At 35.2% G+C, this 17,500-nt stretch overlaps 1 protein-coding gene across 1 annotated transcript in view; it reads right to left on the minus strand.

The window, feature by feature from the left end:
* The window catches only part of LOC136826975 (lysosomal proton-coupled steroid conjugate and bile acid symporter SLC46A3-like), a 107,921-nt gene that overhangs the window by 50,196 nt on the left and 40,225 nt on the right, over positions 1-17,500 (minus strand). Inside the window, exons 2-4 of the mRNA XM_067084586.1 lie at positions 5,555-5,650; positions 4,200-4,343; positions 3,586-3,669 (exon numbers count right to left, since the gene is read on the minus strand). Coding sequence (XP_066940687.1) covers positions 3,586-3,669; positions 4,200-4,343; positions 5,555-5,650 — 324 coding nt within the window. The remainder of the gene's footprint in view (positions 1-3,585; positions 3,670-4,199; positions 4,344-5,554; positions 5,651-17,500) is intronic.

Here is a 17,500-nt window from a genome sequence, read left to right on the forward strand (position 1 = left end):
CTCTCTCTCTCTCTCTCTCTCTCTCTCTCTCTCTCTCTCTCTCTCTATTTTCTACTCTGTAGATCGAAAGAGACCTCTCCTACTCGAACCAGGGTACACATTTCAGTCTTCATTAAGGAAATCCGATACATTTCATGATGACATGCTTTTTCTCAGAGGATGCTTGTACACGATGCTTATCTCAGAGGTTGATGCTGAGTCATCGCCACTTCGGATAACTGGGTGCCCAAGATGGTGGGTATTTGAACTGGAAAACCAAGCAAAAGCAGGAACTGATGGTTGTCGACTTAGGGTCTCGTTTTATTGATCTTTTTTGTATTTTTTTTTTCTTTCAGTTCTGCAGAAATGCAAGTGTGTGACGTTTTTAATTTACTTTTAGTTTTTTGTAAAACTTTTTCTGTCCACTCTCAGATCTTAAAAACTACTGAGGCTAGAGGGCTGCAAATTGATATGGTGATCATCCACCCTCCAATCATCAAGCATACCAAATTGCAGCCCTCTAGCCTCAGTAGCTTTTATTTTATTTAAGGTTAAAGTTAGCCATAAGCGTGCTTCTGGCGACGATATAGGACAGGCCACCACCAGGCCGTGGTTAAAGACTCATGGACCGCAGTCCATACAGCATTATAACGAGACCACCGAAAGATAGATCTGTACAGAAAACTCGATTGCGCCGAAGAAACTTCGGCACATTTTTTACTCGTTTTTATTTTGATAACAAGAATCCTTTTGTAAATTCTCAGTCTGAGATTTGTAAAGAGTTTTATCAAATTATGCAAATACAGTACATATCTACCTAACTATTCATCTATCTATATATAAAAAACACACACACATTATATATATATATATATATATATATATATATATATATATATATATATATATATATATATATGTGTGTGTGTGTGTGTGTGTGTGTGTTTGTGTATGTAAGTGTGTGTAAGTGTGTTTGTTTACTAGAAGTCTCTATCTTTTATACCCTGCGGCCTCTAGCAGAAGTTATGAAGCTGCCCTCCCAATCTGACTTGTCGTAATTGTTCATAAAGACGAACTAACATGGACCGCCAACGAATTTCAAGGCCAAACTTATAAAAAAAATGGTATAATTTGTGAAAATTGGGGAGTCTAACTTCTACTTTTCGCCCACCGATAAAAAACCCAAAAGGGTTAATTACGAAATACCAGTTAACCAAATTAACCATGGTTATGCCATAGGTCCAGAGAACAAAGGATCTTTTTTTTTTTTCTCGTCTCACGTTTCGTGTTTTTTATTTTTTTTTTAGCGTTTTTGCAAATAGCCCGCGTCAAAAAAAGGAGAAGAAGAAGAAGAAGAAGAAGAGGGAGAAGGAGAAGAAGAAAGAAGAAGAAGAAGAAGAAGGAGAAGGAGGAGGAGAAGAAGAAGAAGAAGAAGAAGAAGAAGAAGAAGAAGAAGAAGAAGAAGGAGGAGGAGAAAAAAAGAAGAAGAAGAAGGAGAAGGGATAGGAGAAGAAGAAGAAGAAGAAGAAGAACAAAAAAGGAGAAGGAGAAGGAGAAGGAGAAGGAGAAGGAGGAGAAAAAGAAGAAGAAGAAGAAGGAGAAGGAATAGGAGAAAAAGAAGAAGAAGAAGAAGGAGAAGGAATAGGAGAAGAAGAAGAAGAAGAAGAAGAAGAAGAAGGAGGAGGAGGAGAAAAAGAAGAAGAAGAAGGAGAAGGAATAGGAGAAGAAGAAGAAGAAGAAGAAGAAGAATAAGAAGAAGAAGAAGAAGAAGAAGAAGAAGGAGACGGAGAAGGAGAAGAAGAGAAGAAGAAGAAGAAGAAGAAGGAGAAGGAAGAGGAGAAAAAGAAGAAGGAGAAGAATAGGAGAAGAAGAAGAGAAGAAGAAGAAGAAGAAGAAGAAGAAGAAGAAGAAGAAGAAAAGGACCATCATCTCTTTCTTATCTCGTGCATCTTACACGGACCTCGCCGAGCAGACACTGGAAAGACGCAGTAGGACATTTGCAGGGACCACGAAGGCATCCGAAAAAGACACAGGACACACACACAAAGAAAAAAAATAAAAATAAAAAGAAGCAGGTGGGGATAATGCAAACTCATGTTTCCAGTCCCCAATGCACCTCTATTGCACTGATACATAAAGGACAAAATCGCGTGTAAACTCTCTCTCTCTCTCTCTCTCTCTCTCTCTCTCTCTCTCTCTCTCTCTCTCAAGAGTACGTTAAGCAAGACTGACCTTCAACACAGGTTAAGAGAAGGTGTTTGTAAAATAAATTATTTCTCTCATGGGAAAAACAATGTTAATTTTAAATCTCAAATCGTACAACGAAAACAGAATAAATATCACAAAAAGCAACTAATTTTTTCGTAAATAATCGGCTAGACAATGAAAACTTTTGTATCTCTAATTTATTTTTTCACGATTTTCTTATTCATTGACTTACTAACCTTACATTTAAATGCTAAGCCACTTATCATTACAGTTGTTGTGTTATCATTCGCTTTAGCAATCTAATGAAGCAATATCTTCCCCATTAAGAAATAAGACGACCTAAAGGGTATTCCCAGAACATCAATAAAAATCCATGTTATAGTCTGTTATCAATTATACGCATTAATTATATTTATTAATATGTACATGGAATTCTGAAAAATGTAAAACTTGTTTAATCATTAAAAATTATAGATATGAAAATAAAAATAAAATATTATTTGGATCCATAGACGCAGTTTCACGAGAAACTGATAAACTCTATAAACAGAAAGATATTGCCGAATAAGTCAATTGAGGATTGATGCTAAAGACCCAGAAATAAACTCTGAAAATGAGTCGATTTTGATCTTGGAAGCTGCAACGCCAGTATATAATATCAAATCAGTCAATTACCATCAATTCTGTTCTTTACTAGTTTTACATAACAGTCAAGTTATTGTGTTTGGTCACCATCATCAGTACACCTACTGCCTAAAACACAGTGTCTGTCCATGATCAATTATTTATTCTGTGTTACTTCCACTGAAACCACAAACCACTAAAGGCTATAGGCCTAGATCAAGTTTTCTTTTGTGATGAGGTAGCGACCTATATAATTTAATTATCTATTAGGTACAATTATATATATATATATATATATATATATATATATATATATATATATATATATATATATATATACATACATACATACATACATAAGTATAGTATATGACTACCAGTTAGGTATAAATATATATATATATTATACGTACAACTTGACTAACAGGTAAAATTCTATATATTATACAAAGGACATTCCAGTATATACATACACATACTTTGAACATATACGCGGTAAAACAAAATAAAAAAATAAAACAATGAACCACAAGGAATAAGACTACTCACAAGGTTACCATCGGTATTCACCCCATTGATTGTTGACATACAACCACCAGGATTCAGCGAAAGAGAACCCCAGGTCATCTTAACAAACACGAGAGAGAGAGAGAGAGAGAGAGAGAGAGAGAGTTACACTCGAATCGTGAGGCAAGACGTCGCTATTTCAGGCGGTGGTCGTTTATCCTAATGAGAAACGAAGAGAACCGAGAAGGGCAAACTTGGTGTACTTACCCAGTTCATCCGACGGGACGTATTTGGAGAGCATTGCGCGGATGGCAATTGCGCACGAGTTGACCAACAGGGCGGAGACCGGAGCTGCGTTGGTGAGTTGGAGGTTGGGGGGGAGGAGAAATGATCATTAGAGCAGTAAGTACTGATAGAGGTTTCAATTAAAGGAAATAATGATCAGAGATGTAATTCAATTATATATATATACATATTATGTATATATATACATATAAACATTTTATATAAATCTATATATATATACATATATATATATATATATCCATCTATCTATCTATATATATATCTATATATATATATCTATATCTATCTATCTATCTATCTATCTATCTATCTATCTATATATATATATATATATATATATATATATATATATATATATATATATATATATATATATATATTGTTCCTTCTGACACTCCAAATTCCCAATGACAATTTTCACTATAAGCCTACTGACCACATTCACTGTAAATCCCCACTGACTTTACTCTTCGTAAATATGCCCAACTCCATATCAACCGCCCATCAGAAGGAAAAATATTACGTGAAAATTTACATGAAAAAAAAGCTTTCATATGCACTTTACTACTACTTACCTAACCACATGAAGAAATAAGTTTCTTCTCGGACCATTCCATAGAGAACGTAGTCAAAGACAGAAGAAAACGCCCCAACCATCGCCAGCATGTTGTCTGTCATCTTCAGGGTACCGCTGAGGAGCGGTACAGCTACCAGGGAACCTGTCCAAACAGAATGGAATATTAGTGATCCTAAAGTTGATTTTGATTTGAGAGATTTAGGCTGTCAAGTCAAGCACTGGGGCACTTTTGGCCATTCAACGCTTAAGACAGTGAAAAGAGGGATTAAGACAGTGAAAAGAGGGATTAAGACAGTGAAAAGAGGGATTAAGACAGTGAAAAGAGGGATTAAGACAGTGAAAAGAGGGATTAAGACAGTGAAAAGAGGGATTAAGAGTGAAAAGAGGGATTAAGACAGTGAAAAGAGGGATTAAGACAGTGAAAAGAGTTTAAGACAGTGAAAAGAGGGCTTAAGACAGTGAAAAGAGGGCTTAAGACAGTGAAAAGAGGGATTTAAGACAGTGAAAAAGGGATTAAGAAAAGAGTGAAAAAGAGGGATTAAGAAGTGAAAAGAGAGTTTAGACAGTGAAAAGAGTTAAGAAGAAAAGAGGGCTTAAGACAGTGAAAAGAGGGCAGTGAAAAGAGGGGTTTAAGAGTGAAAAGAGGGCTTAAGAGTGAAAAGAGGGTTTAAGACAGTGAAAAGAGGGCTTTGAAAAAGGGATTAAGTGAAAAGAGGGCTTAAGACAGTGAAAAGAGAGTTGAAGAGTTGAAAAGAGGGTAAGACAGCAAGATAAAGAGGGCTTAAGCGTGAAAAAATAAATGAGATGACAGTACAAGGAATCAGTGAAAAAGGGTGGAAAAGAGGGAGAGTGAAAAGAGGGCTTAAGACAGTGAAAACTTAAAACAGTGAAAAAGAGTTTAAAGAGGAGTTTGAGTAGTTGGACAGCTAATTAAAGACCCAGAAAATAAATGAGATGAAGTACAAGGATCTAAAGGTGGAACTGGGAGAAAACCTCACAGCTAAAATAAAAAAGTAATAGTTAGAGAGGTTGGACGGCAAGACTGAAGACTGGAATGGGTAATGGAGATAATGAAAAAGGTTAAAAAGCGGGTACAGCTGAGAGCTGAAGGGACGTTGCAAACACTCTTTAGTGATACCTACAGTGCACCAAATGAGGTGCACTGACAGCACTCTACTAGGATAATCCTAAAATTGACTTCAATGATATAAAGTGAAATTTAGCTTTAGGAAAACGTCATTTCATCTGTTGCTTCGGAATCTTGAAATCTGGATTTGGTGACTAGGGCTAACGCCTAAAAAAAAAAAGAAAGAGTGCTCTTCTATTATTTAAGTTCTTGACCGGGAATCTTACCTGAAGTAGCGAGGAAGTTCTTGTACGTCACCCAGTACCCGTAATCGGAAGCCTCCCAGTGTAATACCTGTCGGGCGAACAGGTACATGTAGGCACCTGTCAAAAAGAGATGATAATAATAATAATAATAATAATAATAATAATAATAATAATAATAATAATAATAAGACCTGTTTAAAAGAGGGTCTACTCCCTTAATAATAATAATAATAATAATAATAATAATAATAATAATAGTAAACTATATTACTATGTAAAATATTTTACTTAGTAACATAGTTTTTATAATTGTGGATTTTATTACACACATTGTTTTCCACTGAATTTTTTCAAATAAAACAAATTATTTAAAACAATATCAATTAATTAAATTCAGATAAACATTTTTGCTCAATTTTCAACAAACAAATATTACAAACAACAATATAAATCTTAATTCGATAAACATTTTGAGTAAAATCAGTTTGATCTAAATCGATGAATAATCTCGAATACAAGTTGAGAGTATCAAAGGCAGTAAATAAATATAAATAATATGACATATATTAGTAAATATTAGACTAATATAACAACTTGGCTAATTTAGCAGTTATGGTAACAAGACCTCATGTTTACAAAGCATATGTTTATACCTCGTGTAAACAAACTTCAGCCGACAGACTCTGATAGGCGGATTTGATTTTGTAAACTGAGGTCAAGCCACCTACGTCATCTGAAGGTTTGAAGAGATCCAAGTTACTCAATGCACTTAAAATAACATGATCACAAAAATCGAGAATTAAGAAAATCTATGTTAACTTCTGTTATTCAAGCAGTATAGTTGAATTAAAAAAAAAAAGAAAAAGAGAAAAATAACGTAACTCAACAGATCTCTGAGTGATAAAACGATTCCAAGGAATCTCTGAGTGATAAAACGTTTCCAAGGAATCTCAAATCATTTATTTTTCAAGGTGACTTTTCATTGACATTGGTGACCTTTGTTAGGTCAACTTATATACTGTAGAAATCTTAGAAGAAATTTTAGGACGCTGATATGGTTGAAATTTACAACTATTTCTCTGCAATTTCTCTTGATAAGATAAACATGCTTTTTTGATATTTTACTAAAACAATTTTCGATTTGGTTCCGTATGGGAGTAGGCCTATCGAAACGTGACAGTCTAAGAAGAAGAAGAAGAAGAAGAAGAAGAAGAAGAAGAAGAAGAAGAAAAGAAAAAAGAAAGAAAGGAGAAGTAAGAATTGTACGGACCCAATCCCGCCTCTCAAGAGTTTCTCTAAAAACACTCCAGTTCCCGAGAGTTTCCCCAATGACGCAATAACACAATATTGTCGACGCAGAACTCTTTCACCAAAGACAAACAATACTCCTTAATGACCCCTTCAGACCTATCTGAAGATCTTCCGCTCTGCGACGCCATCCACTTGTTTTTTGTTTTTACGACGAAGGTCAAGATTCTCGTGACGTCACGCGGGAAACTTCTCCCGGGAGATAAAAGCTGTAGTTATCGTGCTCAGACATCACAAAAGAGTCATTAAGAAGTTTTGTTTATCTTCGGTGGAAAAGTTTGCGCCAATAATATCTTTTTACTATTTTTTTTTTGGGGGAGGGGAGGGGGGGAGGGGAAGAGGGGCCAAAGCTTGTGGGGGAAACTCAGGATCTTTCGAGTTAAAGAAAAAAGTCTGACAGGCGATGAAATGAGTATCATAATTCATCTTCTTCTTCTTCTTCTTCTTCCTCTTCATATTTAAGGTGTTTGTACGATCATTTGTGGAACTATCAGAAAGTTATTTATCTTTCAGTATAATATTAGAAAGCATATTTATTTTAGGAAGGGAAATTACTGAAAAGTTTTTATGAATACCAGTTACGCAACGGCAATACTACACTAAAACATAAATATAGAATATAGACATTTATCTATCTATCTATCCACCTATATACATATACATATACAGTACACACACACACACACATATATATATATATATATATATATATATATATATATATATATATATATATATATATATATATATATGTTTATGCTTTTAGTTTATATATTATATATATATATATATATTAAATTGATATTTCTTAAAACTTTCTAGTATTTTCTTTTGCTAAAATAAATAAACCTTATTTTACTAAAATAGAAATAACTTTTTAAAGTTCCTCAGTGATCATTACACACACACACACACACATATATATATATATATATATATATATATATATATATATATAATATATATATATATATATGTGTGTGTGTGTGTATATATATATATACGATCACTGATGAACTATTAAAAAGTTGTTCATTTATCTTAGCAAAAGAAAATCACTGGAAAATTTTTAAAAATTCAATTTGCAAATACTAAACTAAAAGTATACTAATACATACAGATTGTAAAGTTTATTTATCTTAACAAAAAGAAAATATATAAAATATAAATAAGAAATATCAATTATAAATACATACTAAACTAAAAATATAAATATATATATATATATATATATATATATATATATATATATATATATATATATATATATATATATACACACACAAATATTCCCTGATTTCCAGCTCATAACGAAAATTTCACGACAAGAGTTGGTGAGCATATTTCTGAGTCTTTGAAAAAGAAGATTCCTCTTGAGAGGGTATTTAAGACTAAAATAATCTGCTTAATCCGCAGACCACAGATATGTACTTAAAGTGTTATCTAGCCGGTTGAATACAATCTATTACACATTCTTTGATGACATGCGCTGCTTTAATTATAAAATTTTCAGTATCAATAATCAATTAATTCTGATTAATATACTGAAAATGATTTAACAGTGAAAATGCAAAATGGTGCAAATCGCAATTTTAAAAAGACATATCCCTAAAATAACAATACATTTCTATGCTGAAAAGTCGTCTTGGATACTTGACCTAGAACGAACTGATGAAAATGATGATGATGAATATGAATATGAATAAGATGGATATGCTTATGAGTGTAGGCATCCAGAACACAAAAATAAATGTTACAACCCCTCACCCTGATAAACAATTTGCAAAAGAATACAAGCGCACATAAAAGTTGACTAGAAACAGTCTCTAGCTTAGAACTGAATTGAATATAGAATTTAGGCCAAACGCCAAGCACTGGGACCTATGAGGTCAATCAGCGCTGAAACGGAAGTTAACAGTACAAGGTCTGAAAGGTGTAACAGGGTGAAAACCTCGCAGTTGCACTATGAATCCATTATTAAGAAACAGTGGAAAGTAAGATGGAAGAAAGAGAATATGAAAGGAGGTACAGTAAAAGGAACGAAAGGGGTTGCAGCTGGGGGCCGAAAGCACGCTGCAAAGAACCTTAATTAATGCCTACAGTGCACCGCATGAGGTGCACTGATGGCACAACTCCCCTACGGGGTCTTTAGCTTAGAAAATTCAAATGAATCTAAGAAGAATTTACTGGCTACTCCCGTCAAACTTTCAAGGTCTCCAAGATGATTCAACAAAGAAACACATCTAAGTCACTCAGTTTATTGACTCTCTCGGGTCTCATTGTGGCCCATTGCCTTTCCCACTAGGTTCTTACAGTCTGTCGCAATTTCTTGTGATGGCCCAAGATGCTGGGGATTAGAAAGTCATCTGGCATTCACTAAGGGTCACCAATCCAGGTTCTGATCACCCTCAGCGTTGCTTAAGAGGGCACACATATTACGTTTGTCCTCGTATACTACTGTAGATGACCTATGGGGAAACAAGCTGTTCATGATGCTCTGCTGAAAAGTCCTTTGTTCAAGCATTCGATAAACAAGTGTTCCCTCGTTTATACTTGAAACTGAAAGACAAGTTCTATTTCTTTCTACTAATGATAAAATATATTCATCTGGATTTACTCATTTTTAGTTTTCTGTAAAAGAAAACTATTGTGCCGGCTTTGGCTGTCCGTCCGCACTTTATTCTGTCCGCACTTTCTCTGTCCGCCCTCAGATCTTGAAAACTACTGAGGTTAAAGGGTTGCAAATTGGTATGCTGATCATCCACCCTCCAATCATCAAACATACCAAATTGCAGCCCTCTAGCCTTAGTAGTTTTCATTTTGTTTGAGGTTAAAGTTATCCATAAGCGTGTTTCTGGCAACATTATAGGATAGGCCACCACCGGGCCGTGGTTAAATTTTCATGGGCCGCGGCTCATACAGCATTGTGCCTAGACTGCCGAAAGTTAGATCTATTTTCGGTGGCCTTAATTATACGCTGTAGCAGCAGTACAGAAAACTCGATTGTGCCGAAGTCATTTTTAACTTGTAGTGATGTGAAGCATAGTGACAGAACGGTTCTTTTCCGAAATCTCTGCCATCATGTTACAGAACGATTACGTCTAATGTTCAGTCTACACTACATTTTGCATTCGTTGTACTGATAGTGGTGAATGTTCATGATTTGGAAGCGAGATGACCAAACTCAACATTGTATGTGAGAGAGAGAGAGAGAGAGAGAGAGAGAGAGAGAGAGAGAGAGAGAGAGAGTTCCTCAATATATGATGGTATCATGCATCCATTTTTACTTCAAGTACTACGGCCGTAAGAAGAGCACAGTTCACTCTTGTGTACCCATGTACGGGATACCTTTACCCACTCGAGAGCTTGCATCTTCATTAACATACCCTGCCAAGAGCGCATCTTATGACCGTGAAAAAAAAGCTGATGATCCACTTAAATCCTTGGAGAAATTATCCGTGACGCTGCTAAAATCCTGGAAGGAATTAATCAGGGCCACTACTGTCATGACCTTGGCATTCCTTTACCGACTTGACTAAATCTTCGAGGTGGTGTTTATGTGAGTCTGAGGTCCTTAGCAGGTCTCTCTCTGGTTCTTCGAGAGATTTTGGCTTTCTTCAGGCGTTCTTCCGGTTTCAAAATGCCTTTTAAGGAGTTTCATCATATCTTTCAAGAAGTGCCATTGCCTTTCAAGAAGTTTCATTATACCTTCAAGAAGTTTCATTATACCTTCAGGAAGTTTCGTCATGCCTTTCAAGACGTTTCACTGCGAATTTCAAGAAGTTTCATTATGCGTTCAAGAAGTTTCATTATGCCCTTCGAGAAGTTTCATTACGCCTTGCAAGAAGTTTCAATATTCAAGAAGTTTCAATTTTCAAGAAGTTTCGTTATGCCTCGCAAGAAGTTTCAATTTTCAAGAAGTTTCATTATCCTTTCAAGAAGTTACATTGCGCCTTTCAATAAGCTTCAACATACCTTTCAAGAAGTTTCATTATGCCTTTCAAGAGGTTTCAATATACCTTTCAAGAGGTTTCGGTATGACTTTCAAGAAGGTTCACTAATCCTTTCAAGAAGATTCAAAATGCCTTTCAAGAAGTTTCGTTATGCCTTTCAGGTCCCACGCGTCAACCACTCGAACTGATACCACGAATTACCCTCTCACCTCTTCCGGGTGAAGTCACGTTGGCCTAGGGCTCTCGCGCGTTCATCAGGGCAGCCCGTGACGTAACACAGGAATCGGATGCCATCTTGTATTCGGTGAGAAAACGGTCCAGATCCGGGAGCTTTTGTATACACACACTCACGCTTGTTCCATATATACACATACACATACGTACACAAACAAAGAAGAGAGAGAGAGAGAGAGAGAGAGAGAGAGAGAGAGAGAGAGAGAGAGAGAGAAACAAATAAATCGACGAACTTTTTTCACTCCACACCCTAACTCGCAAAAAACGGACCGACCTCCCGCGACCACCCATCGCCCTTCCTTGTGTATTCTCTCTTATCAACCTTGGCGAGCAGTCGACTACTCTGAGGGCGTGGAAATATCTCGCCGTGGCCATAATCCTCCTTTATCTCCTGATCCTTTTCATTACGAGTCGATTTGCTGGTCACATCTCTTTAAGATGAGAAGTTAAAGCCTGTTCGCCTTTATCTCTGAAATAAATTACTGCCTGGTGGGTTAGGCTTTCACACAGTAACATTTCTCTTAAGTTATGAACAACAAAACCTCCTTACAAGCCATTGCATAATTTCACTTATCAGACAAGTATGGAGGACAAGAGTTCATATCATTACCTCCTTGAGGGTTTACCAAATGCAGAAGCAATCTGATGCCTGAAAGGAGGATATGGAGAGTCCTATTGCCAATATAGGGCACTGGAGTCCTCAAGGAATCCTTAAGAAATGACGAATATATCTAATACAGGACGATCATACGAGGCATGAGGGGAACCTCTGTTTTCTATAGACTATTTTCAATAGAATAAAGAACTGTGACTTTGATTTTGACTTTGCGATGAAACCGTTTCTAGCAAAAGAAAATACTAGAAAGGTTTTAAGAAATACCAATTTGTAATGCAATACTAAACTAAAAGCATAAACATATAATATATATATAAATATATGTATGTATCTTTATATATATATATATATATATATATATATATATATATATATATATATATATATATATATATATTTCAACAGATGGGCCCTGTAATATAAGGTATAGTTCTCACTACTTCACAAGCAGGTAAATAACTAAGTCGCATCTCACTATCGTACATTCAGGGCAGAAACTATCTCACTATCGTACATTCAGAGCAGAGACTATCTCACTATCGTACATTCAGGGCAGAAACTATCTCACTATTGTACAATCAGGACAGAAACTATCCCACTATCGTACATTCAGGGCAGAAACTATCCCAATATCGTACATTCAGGGCAGAAACTATCTCACTATCGTACATTCAGGGCAGAAACTATCTCACTATCGTACAATCAGGGCAGAAACTATCTCGCTATCGTACATTCGGAGCAGGCACTATCTCAATATCGTACATTCGGGGCAGAAACTATCTCACTACCGCACATTCAGGGTAGAAACTATCTCACTACCGTACATTCAGGGTAGAAACTATCTCACTATCGTACATTCAGGCAGAAACTATCTCACTACCGTACATTCAGGGCAGACACTATCTCGATAATTATGCTGATCTCTCACTGAGCGCTTTTAGCAAACACTTTCAAAACGAAGCGGTGATTTTCTGCAAAAGTTCTGATGAGGTTTATGATAAACAGACACTGCCAACTTAGAACCTCTCAAAAACTTTATCACAGCTCTTTTCAAACAGTTCAAAAGATTCCTGATTTTCTCAAAAGTTCTCTGAGGTTTCTGATAAACTCTCTCTCTCTCAAAAACTTTATCTCTCTCTCTCTCTCTCTCTCTCTGAGAAAGATAGTTTATAAGATAAGGATTCATCCTTTAATAGCCTCACATTGTTAAAACAGCTTAATGAACGAATAAGCTACGTGTTAAACTTTATAACCAACATAGAGATGCATGTTTGCCTTGACGTCGGATCTGGAGCAACTTCAGTCCATTATGTTACGTAAGTTGGTTGATAGGCGTAGTTGCTGTTGTTAAACATAATTTGCAATTACTATACTTATTTTCTGACATTTCTTCATTTTATGTAAGGATACAAAATAATATTAAGTTATCGAAGGGAAAACGAATACAATTTTCGGAAATCGTGTAAATATATATATATATATATATATATATATATATATATATATATATATATATATATATATATATATATATATATACATACATATATATATAAATTACGTCACACTGTTGCGGCAACAGCAGGTGTTATTACTGACACAAATAGATTTATATATATATATATATATATATATATATATATATATATATATATATATATATATATATATATATATATATATATATATATATATATATATATATATATATATAAAATGTGTGTGTAAATCTATTTTTGTCGGTAATAACACCTACTGTTGTCGCAACAGTTTGACGTAAATCCACCAACCACTCAGTTTTTTTTTTTTTTTGTGTGTGTGGATGTTATCGTGAACTGAAACAAACAATGCATAAAATGACGAACCAGAAAAAAAATCTTAAGAAGAATAATGGCATGAAATACAACAAACAGCTCGTCAGCAGAAGGTGTTCCAGTCTCCCACGCGTCAGAGGGGTGAATTTTCCAGGCCCTGTGGTACCGTACATCCAGGACCCACTAAGAGGGTCCTGTGTACATCCCGAAACATTATCCCTTCCCTGGAACCTATTTTGGTCAGGGTAGGGCCACCAATTAACCCAAGTCGTGACTTACTGACTGACGAATCCGGCCTTGGAAATTTAAGCAATTTGGGTTTGGAAACTCCAGGAATTGGTGCTGAGGGAGAGAATACATTCATTACGAAAGTCAAACATAAACGGCCTTCGTCTTCCTCGTTTCTGACGTTGGAGGGCTTAGAAGATAGATTTAGCCATTTAAGTGTTGGCAGAAAGGTCCCATGATGTCTTTGTACTTTATGCCTAGTTTTTTATCGATTTAAAATACATGCATTTTAATTTATATATTTTTGCTTTTATATGTTATATATATATATATATATATATATATATATATATATATATATATATATATATATATATATATATATATATATTACCTTACGTTAAGTGACCTACTGATTCCAACCCGTCGCTATTTATTTAGGATCTATTAACCCCCCAAAAAGTAAGTCACCGATCATCCGTCTCTTTATAAAAAGAACAAGTCATTACCTAAGAATTCTGCAAAGACGGTTCAAAAGATCTGACTACGTCATATGTTATAAAAAATAGCAAATAAAAAATAAGGAAAGTCTGTACCAAAACATTTTCTAACTGACAAACAGCACAGATGTTTATGTTGATATAAGCATGTACATGTTCATTAGAGTGCATAAATATACACGTATACTACGTAGGAAGATTACCATGAATTTCACAGTACGCGCTTGAAGCAGGCCGAGGCTTTCTAAATGAACGTCTTGTTCATTTTTAATTAAACGAGCGAGATTTGCTGATAGGTAGCGACCACTAGCGTCGCCGAGTCTCCCGGGAGAAGATTAGATCATGATTATATCTTCCGAATCATCTGGGAGTCTAAGACAAAATCATAAATAGATAAATGAGCTTCTCTCAAGCTTAGTACACAGTGACACAGTTCTGCGTCTGCGTGCTGACAGATGATTAGCAGCCTGCGCTTCAAATTAGACTGAAATCGGGGGAGGATTAAGGACTTGCTAAGGTTAGCAGAGGTAGCGATAAGGGTTACGGGGAGACTGATGTGATGATGACGCAAGATTGCTGAGGACAAGAAGGGTCGTTTTGTCTACTTCGGATGCTGTGAAACTTTAATAGTTTCAGGAACATGACCTTGAATGCTCTGTTTTGGAAACCATTCATATGGCTATACAGAGAAAACAAGAAAAAACATATTTACAATATTTAAAAGTTGCGAAGCAAAATATTCACTAATAAAAAAAATGTGTGTTAAGCTGAATGCTATATTTCCAAAAATTATTGTTATAGATTTCAAGATTTATTTGAAAAATATATAAAGGACATTCGAAGCACAAGAAGGGAAAATGTAATCTTTTTACGTTTATGATAAAAGAAAATACACTGATTTTGGCGAAAGATCAAGCGACAACGATTTCACTTTAAAAAAAAATAACACAGTCAGAGAAAAAACGAAAAGTGGAACAAATAGTAAATGAAACTGTAATAAAAAAAGAGAAATAAAACGATTAAAAAAACACTAACCACACAAATGAAAGAGGAAAAGACTAACAAATATTCAGAGATGGAAAATAATAATGTTGACCCAAATGTCTGCAAAGAGTTTACAAAAATAAATAAATACATAAATAAATAAGATGTAGTAATCACAGATAAGCAAAGGGGATGCGTTTGATAAGATCATTTTTAAACTCCATTTTCTTGTCAATTTCACTGTAAGAACTAGTTTCAGTGTTAGAAGTTCTGATGACAAGTGGAAAAATACAGTATATTTCAACTATGATATTTGTGCTCTCATTATTTCAGAATGATTATGACCCTTATCTGGAAAATGTCATTCCCGAAGCCTTTAAAATTATGCAGCACTCGCTCTTACATGCATGTATACATATGCATAAATATACAACTACTATCCATTTCAGGGACTGCGAGTCATCGTTTTTCTCAAATATCTTTCAAATTGATTATTTGATCGAAATGGTATTTTGACAGTGTACAAGACACCTGCTAATTTTTGGTAGCCTAATATAGTACATTGTCAAATGGTTCTCGTTAAGGCGTTTACCCTTGACTTACATGGTGTTGCCAAGCATCGCCTAACTATGCATTGGAACGTCCATTATCCCCATTCCATCCCTCCCTCCCCCTTCTCCTCCTTATCCCTCCCTAAACCCACTTTCCTGGTCTCCCCATCTCCGCCCCCCCCTTTTCTATCTATGGGGGATAGCAGACGTTCGATTCTGTAGATGATTCCTGCTGACTCATGCGACTTTGCTTTTAAAAGTCAAGAGTAAACGCCTTAACCAAAACCATTTGACAGTGCAATATATTACCAAAAATTAACGGAAGGTGTCTAGTACACTGTGTCAAAGGACCATTTCGGTCAAATAATTAGTTTGAAAGATATTTGAGAAAAAGATGACTCGCGGTCCGTCAAATGAATAGTAAGCTGCTAAGAATAATAGTCTTAGTAAATCAGTAAACCGACAAATTGCAAATGTTTATCTAAACAACGACGTTATGTCATGAATCTTGCAAGGACTGGATTAATTATTTGGATAATAAGGGCTTAGCCTTAGTCCTATGGTCTCTGACTTTGTTTTTGCTACATCTTTACCTTCAATTATGTACAATAATTGTGTGAATGTTTTTGTCTCTTAAACACTGAGAGTGAAGTCAAGAAGTCACTGAACTTCGATGACCTACTTGATGAGTTTTCTACAGCAAAAGCTAAGAAAGCGAGCGTTGATTTTTTGAGCAATTCAAAGTGTGTACAGCCTATAATCACCACACCATTTCACATTTTTTCATTAAAATAAGTGTTATCCTCTTTTTTTCGAATCGGAAAAACCGTGCGTCCTGAATGTTTGTTTCTTGGGATGATTTTTGAGACGAAATGAAAACTAAATTTGCCATCTTATGGGATAATTTATTGCGGAGCTAACTCTCAAGCATTATAAATTTGAATTACTTATCTCTGAACCCTTCCCGAAGAATTTGCACTAAGGTGGCTCGTATCATAGATTAAGGTATGGCGTGGGGGAGTAGGATACCTGGTGTGGACCTCTGGATTCTAAGCAACCAACACAGGCGGAATCATCCCCAGAAGGTCAACGGAACAGTGACATACTAATATAAAGTGTGTTGCCCTAAAATGCCCGAAACCCAGTGACTCTTCGAGTCATTGTTGTTACTGCGAGTAAAACATTAGCGTTTAATGGGAAGAAAAATACACTGCTCTAAATGCAGTTGTATTCAATTACACCAGCATTGTCATCGCGAAAGCAGACCAGCTTAGGTTTCAGACATGAATTTCTCTGAAATGCTTTTATAATTGCTTACGACGAAAAAAGCCCTTCAACTTTCATTTATTTGGTTATTTTTAATTTTTAATTTACATATATATATATATATATATATATATATATATATATATATATATATATATATATATATATATATATATATATATTTCATGTAATGCTATCTTTAATATAAACCTTGAGCAACTTCTGTTTAAGAGGATCAAAGAATATACACAAAATAGGTCTAGTTTTGGATTCTTCTTGATACAAGCTGAGTGAATTTGGGGCATCTAAAAGAAACAACGGTTCATTTATATAATAAACCATTAACATAAACTTTCATAACGTTTCCAAAATTCTAAACCACTGAGAGAATCCCCTACAAATCCCATCACAACAGAACATAAGATTCAGTTTTCCAAACTTTTAAATACTTGCAATAAACCCTGCCTTTGAACATTTGTACACTGGCCATTTAAATGAACAGTCCTGCCCTGC

Source organism: Macrobrachium rosenbergii, chromosome 41 (genome assembly GCF_040412425.1).
Source record: "Macrobrachium rosenbergii isolate ZJJX-2024 chromosome 41, ASM4041242v1, whole genome shotgun sequence".
In the NCBI taxonomy this organism is placed as follows: domain Eukaryota; kingdom Metazoa; phylum Arthropoda; class Malacostraca; order Decapoda; family Palaemonidae; genus Macrobrachium; species Macrobrachium rosenbergii.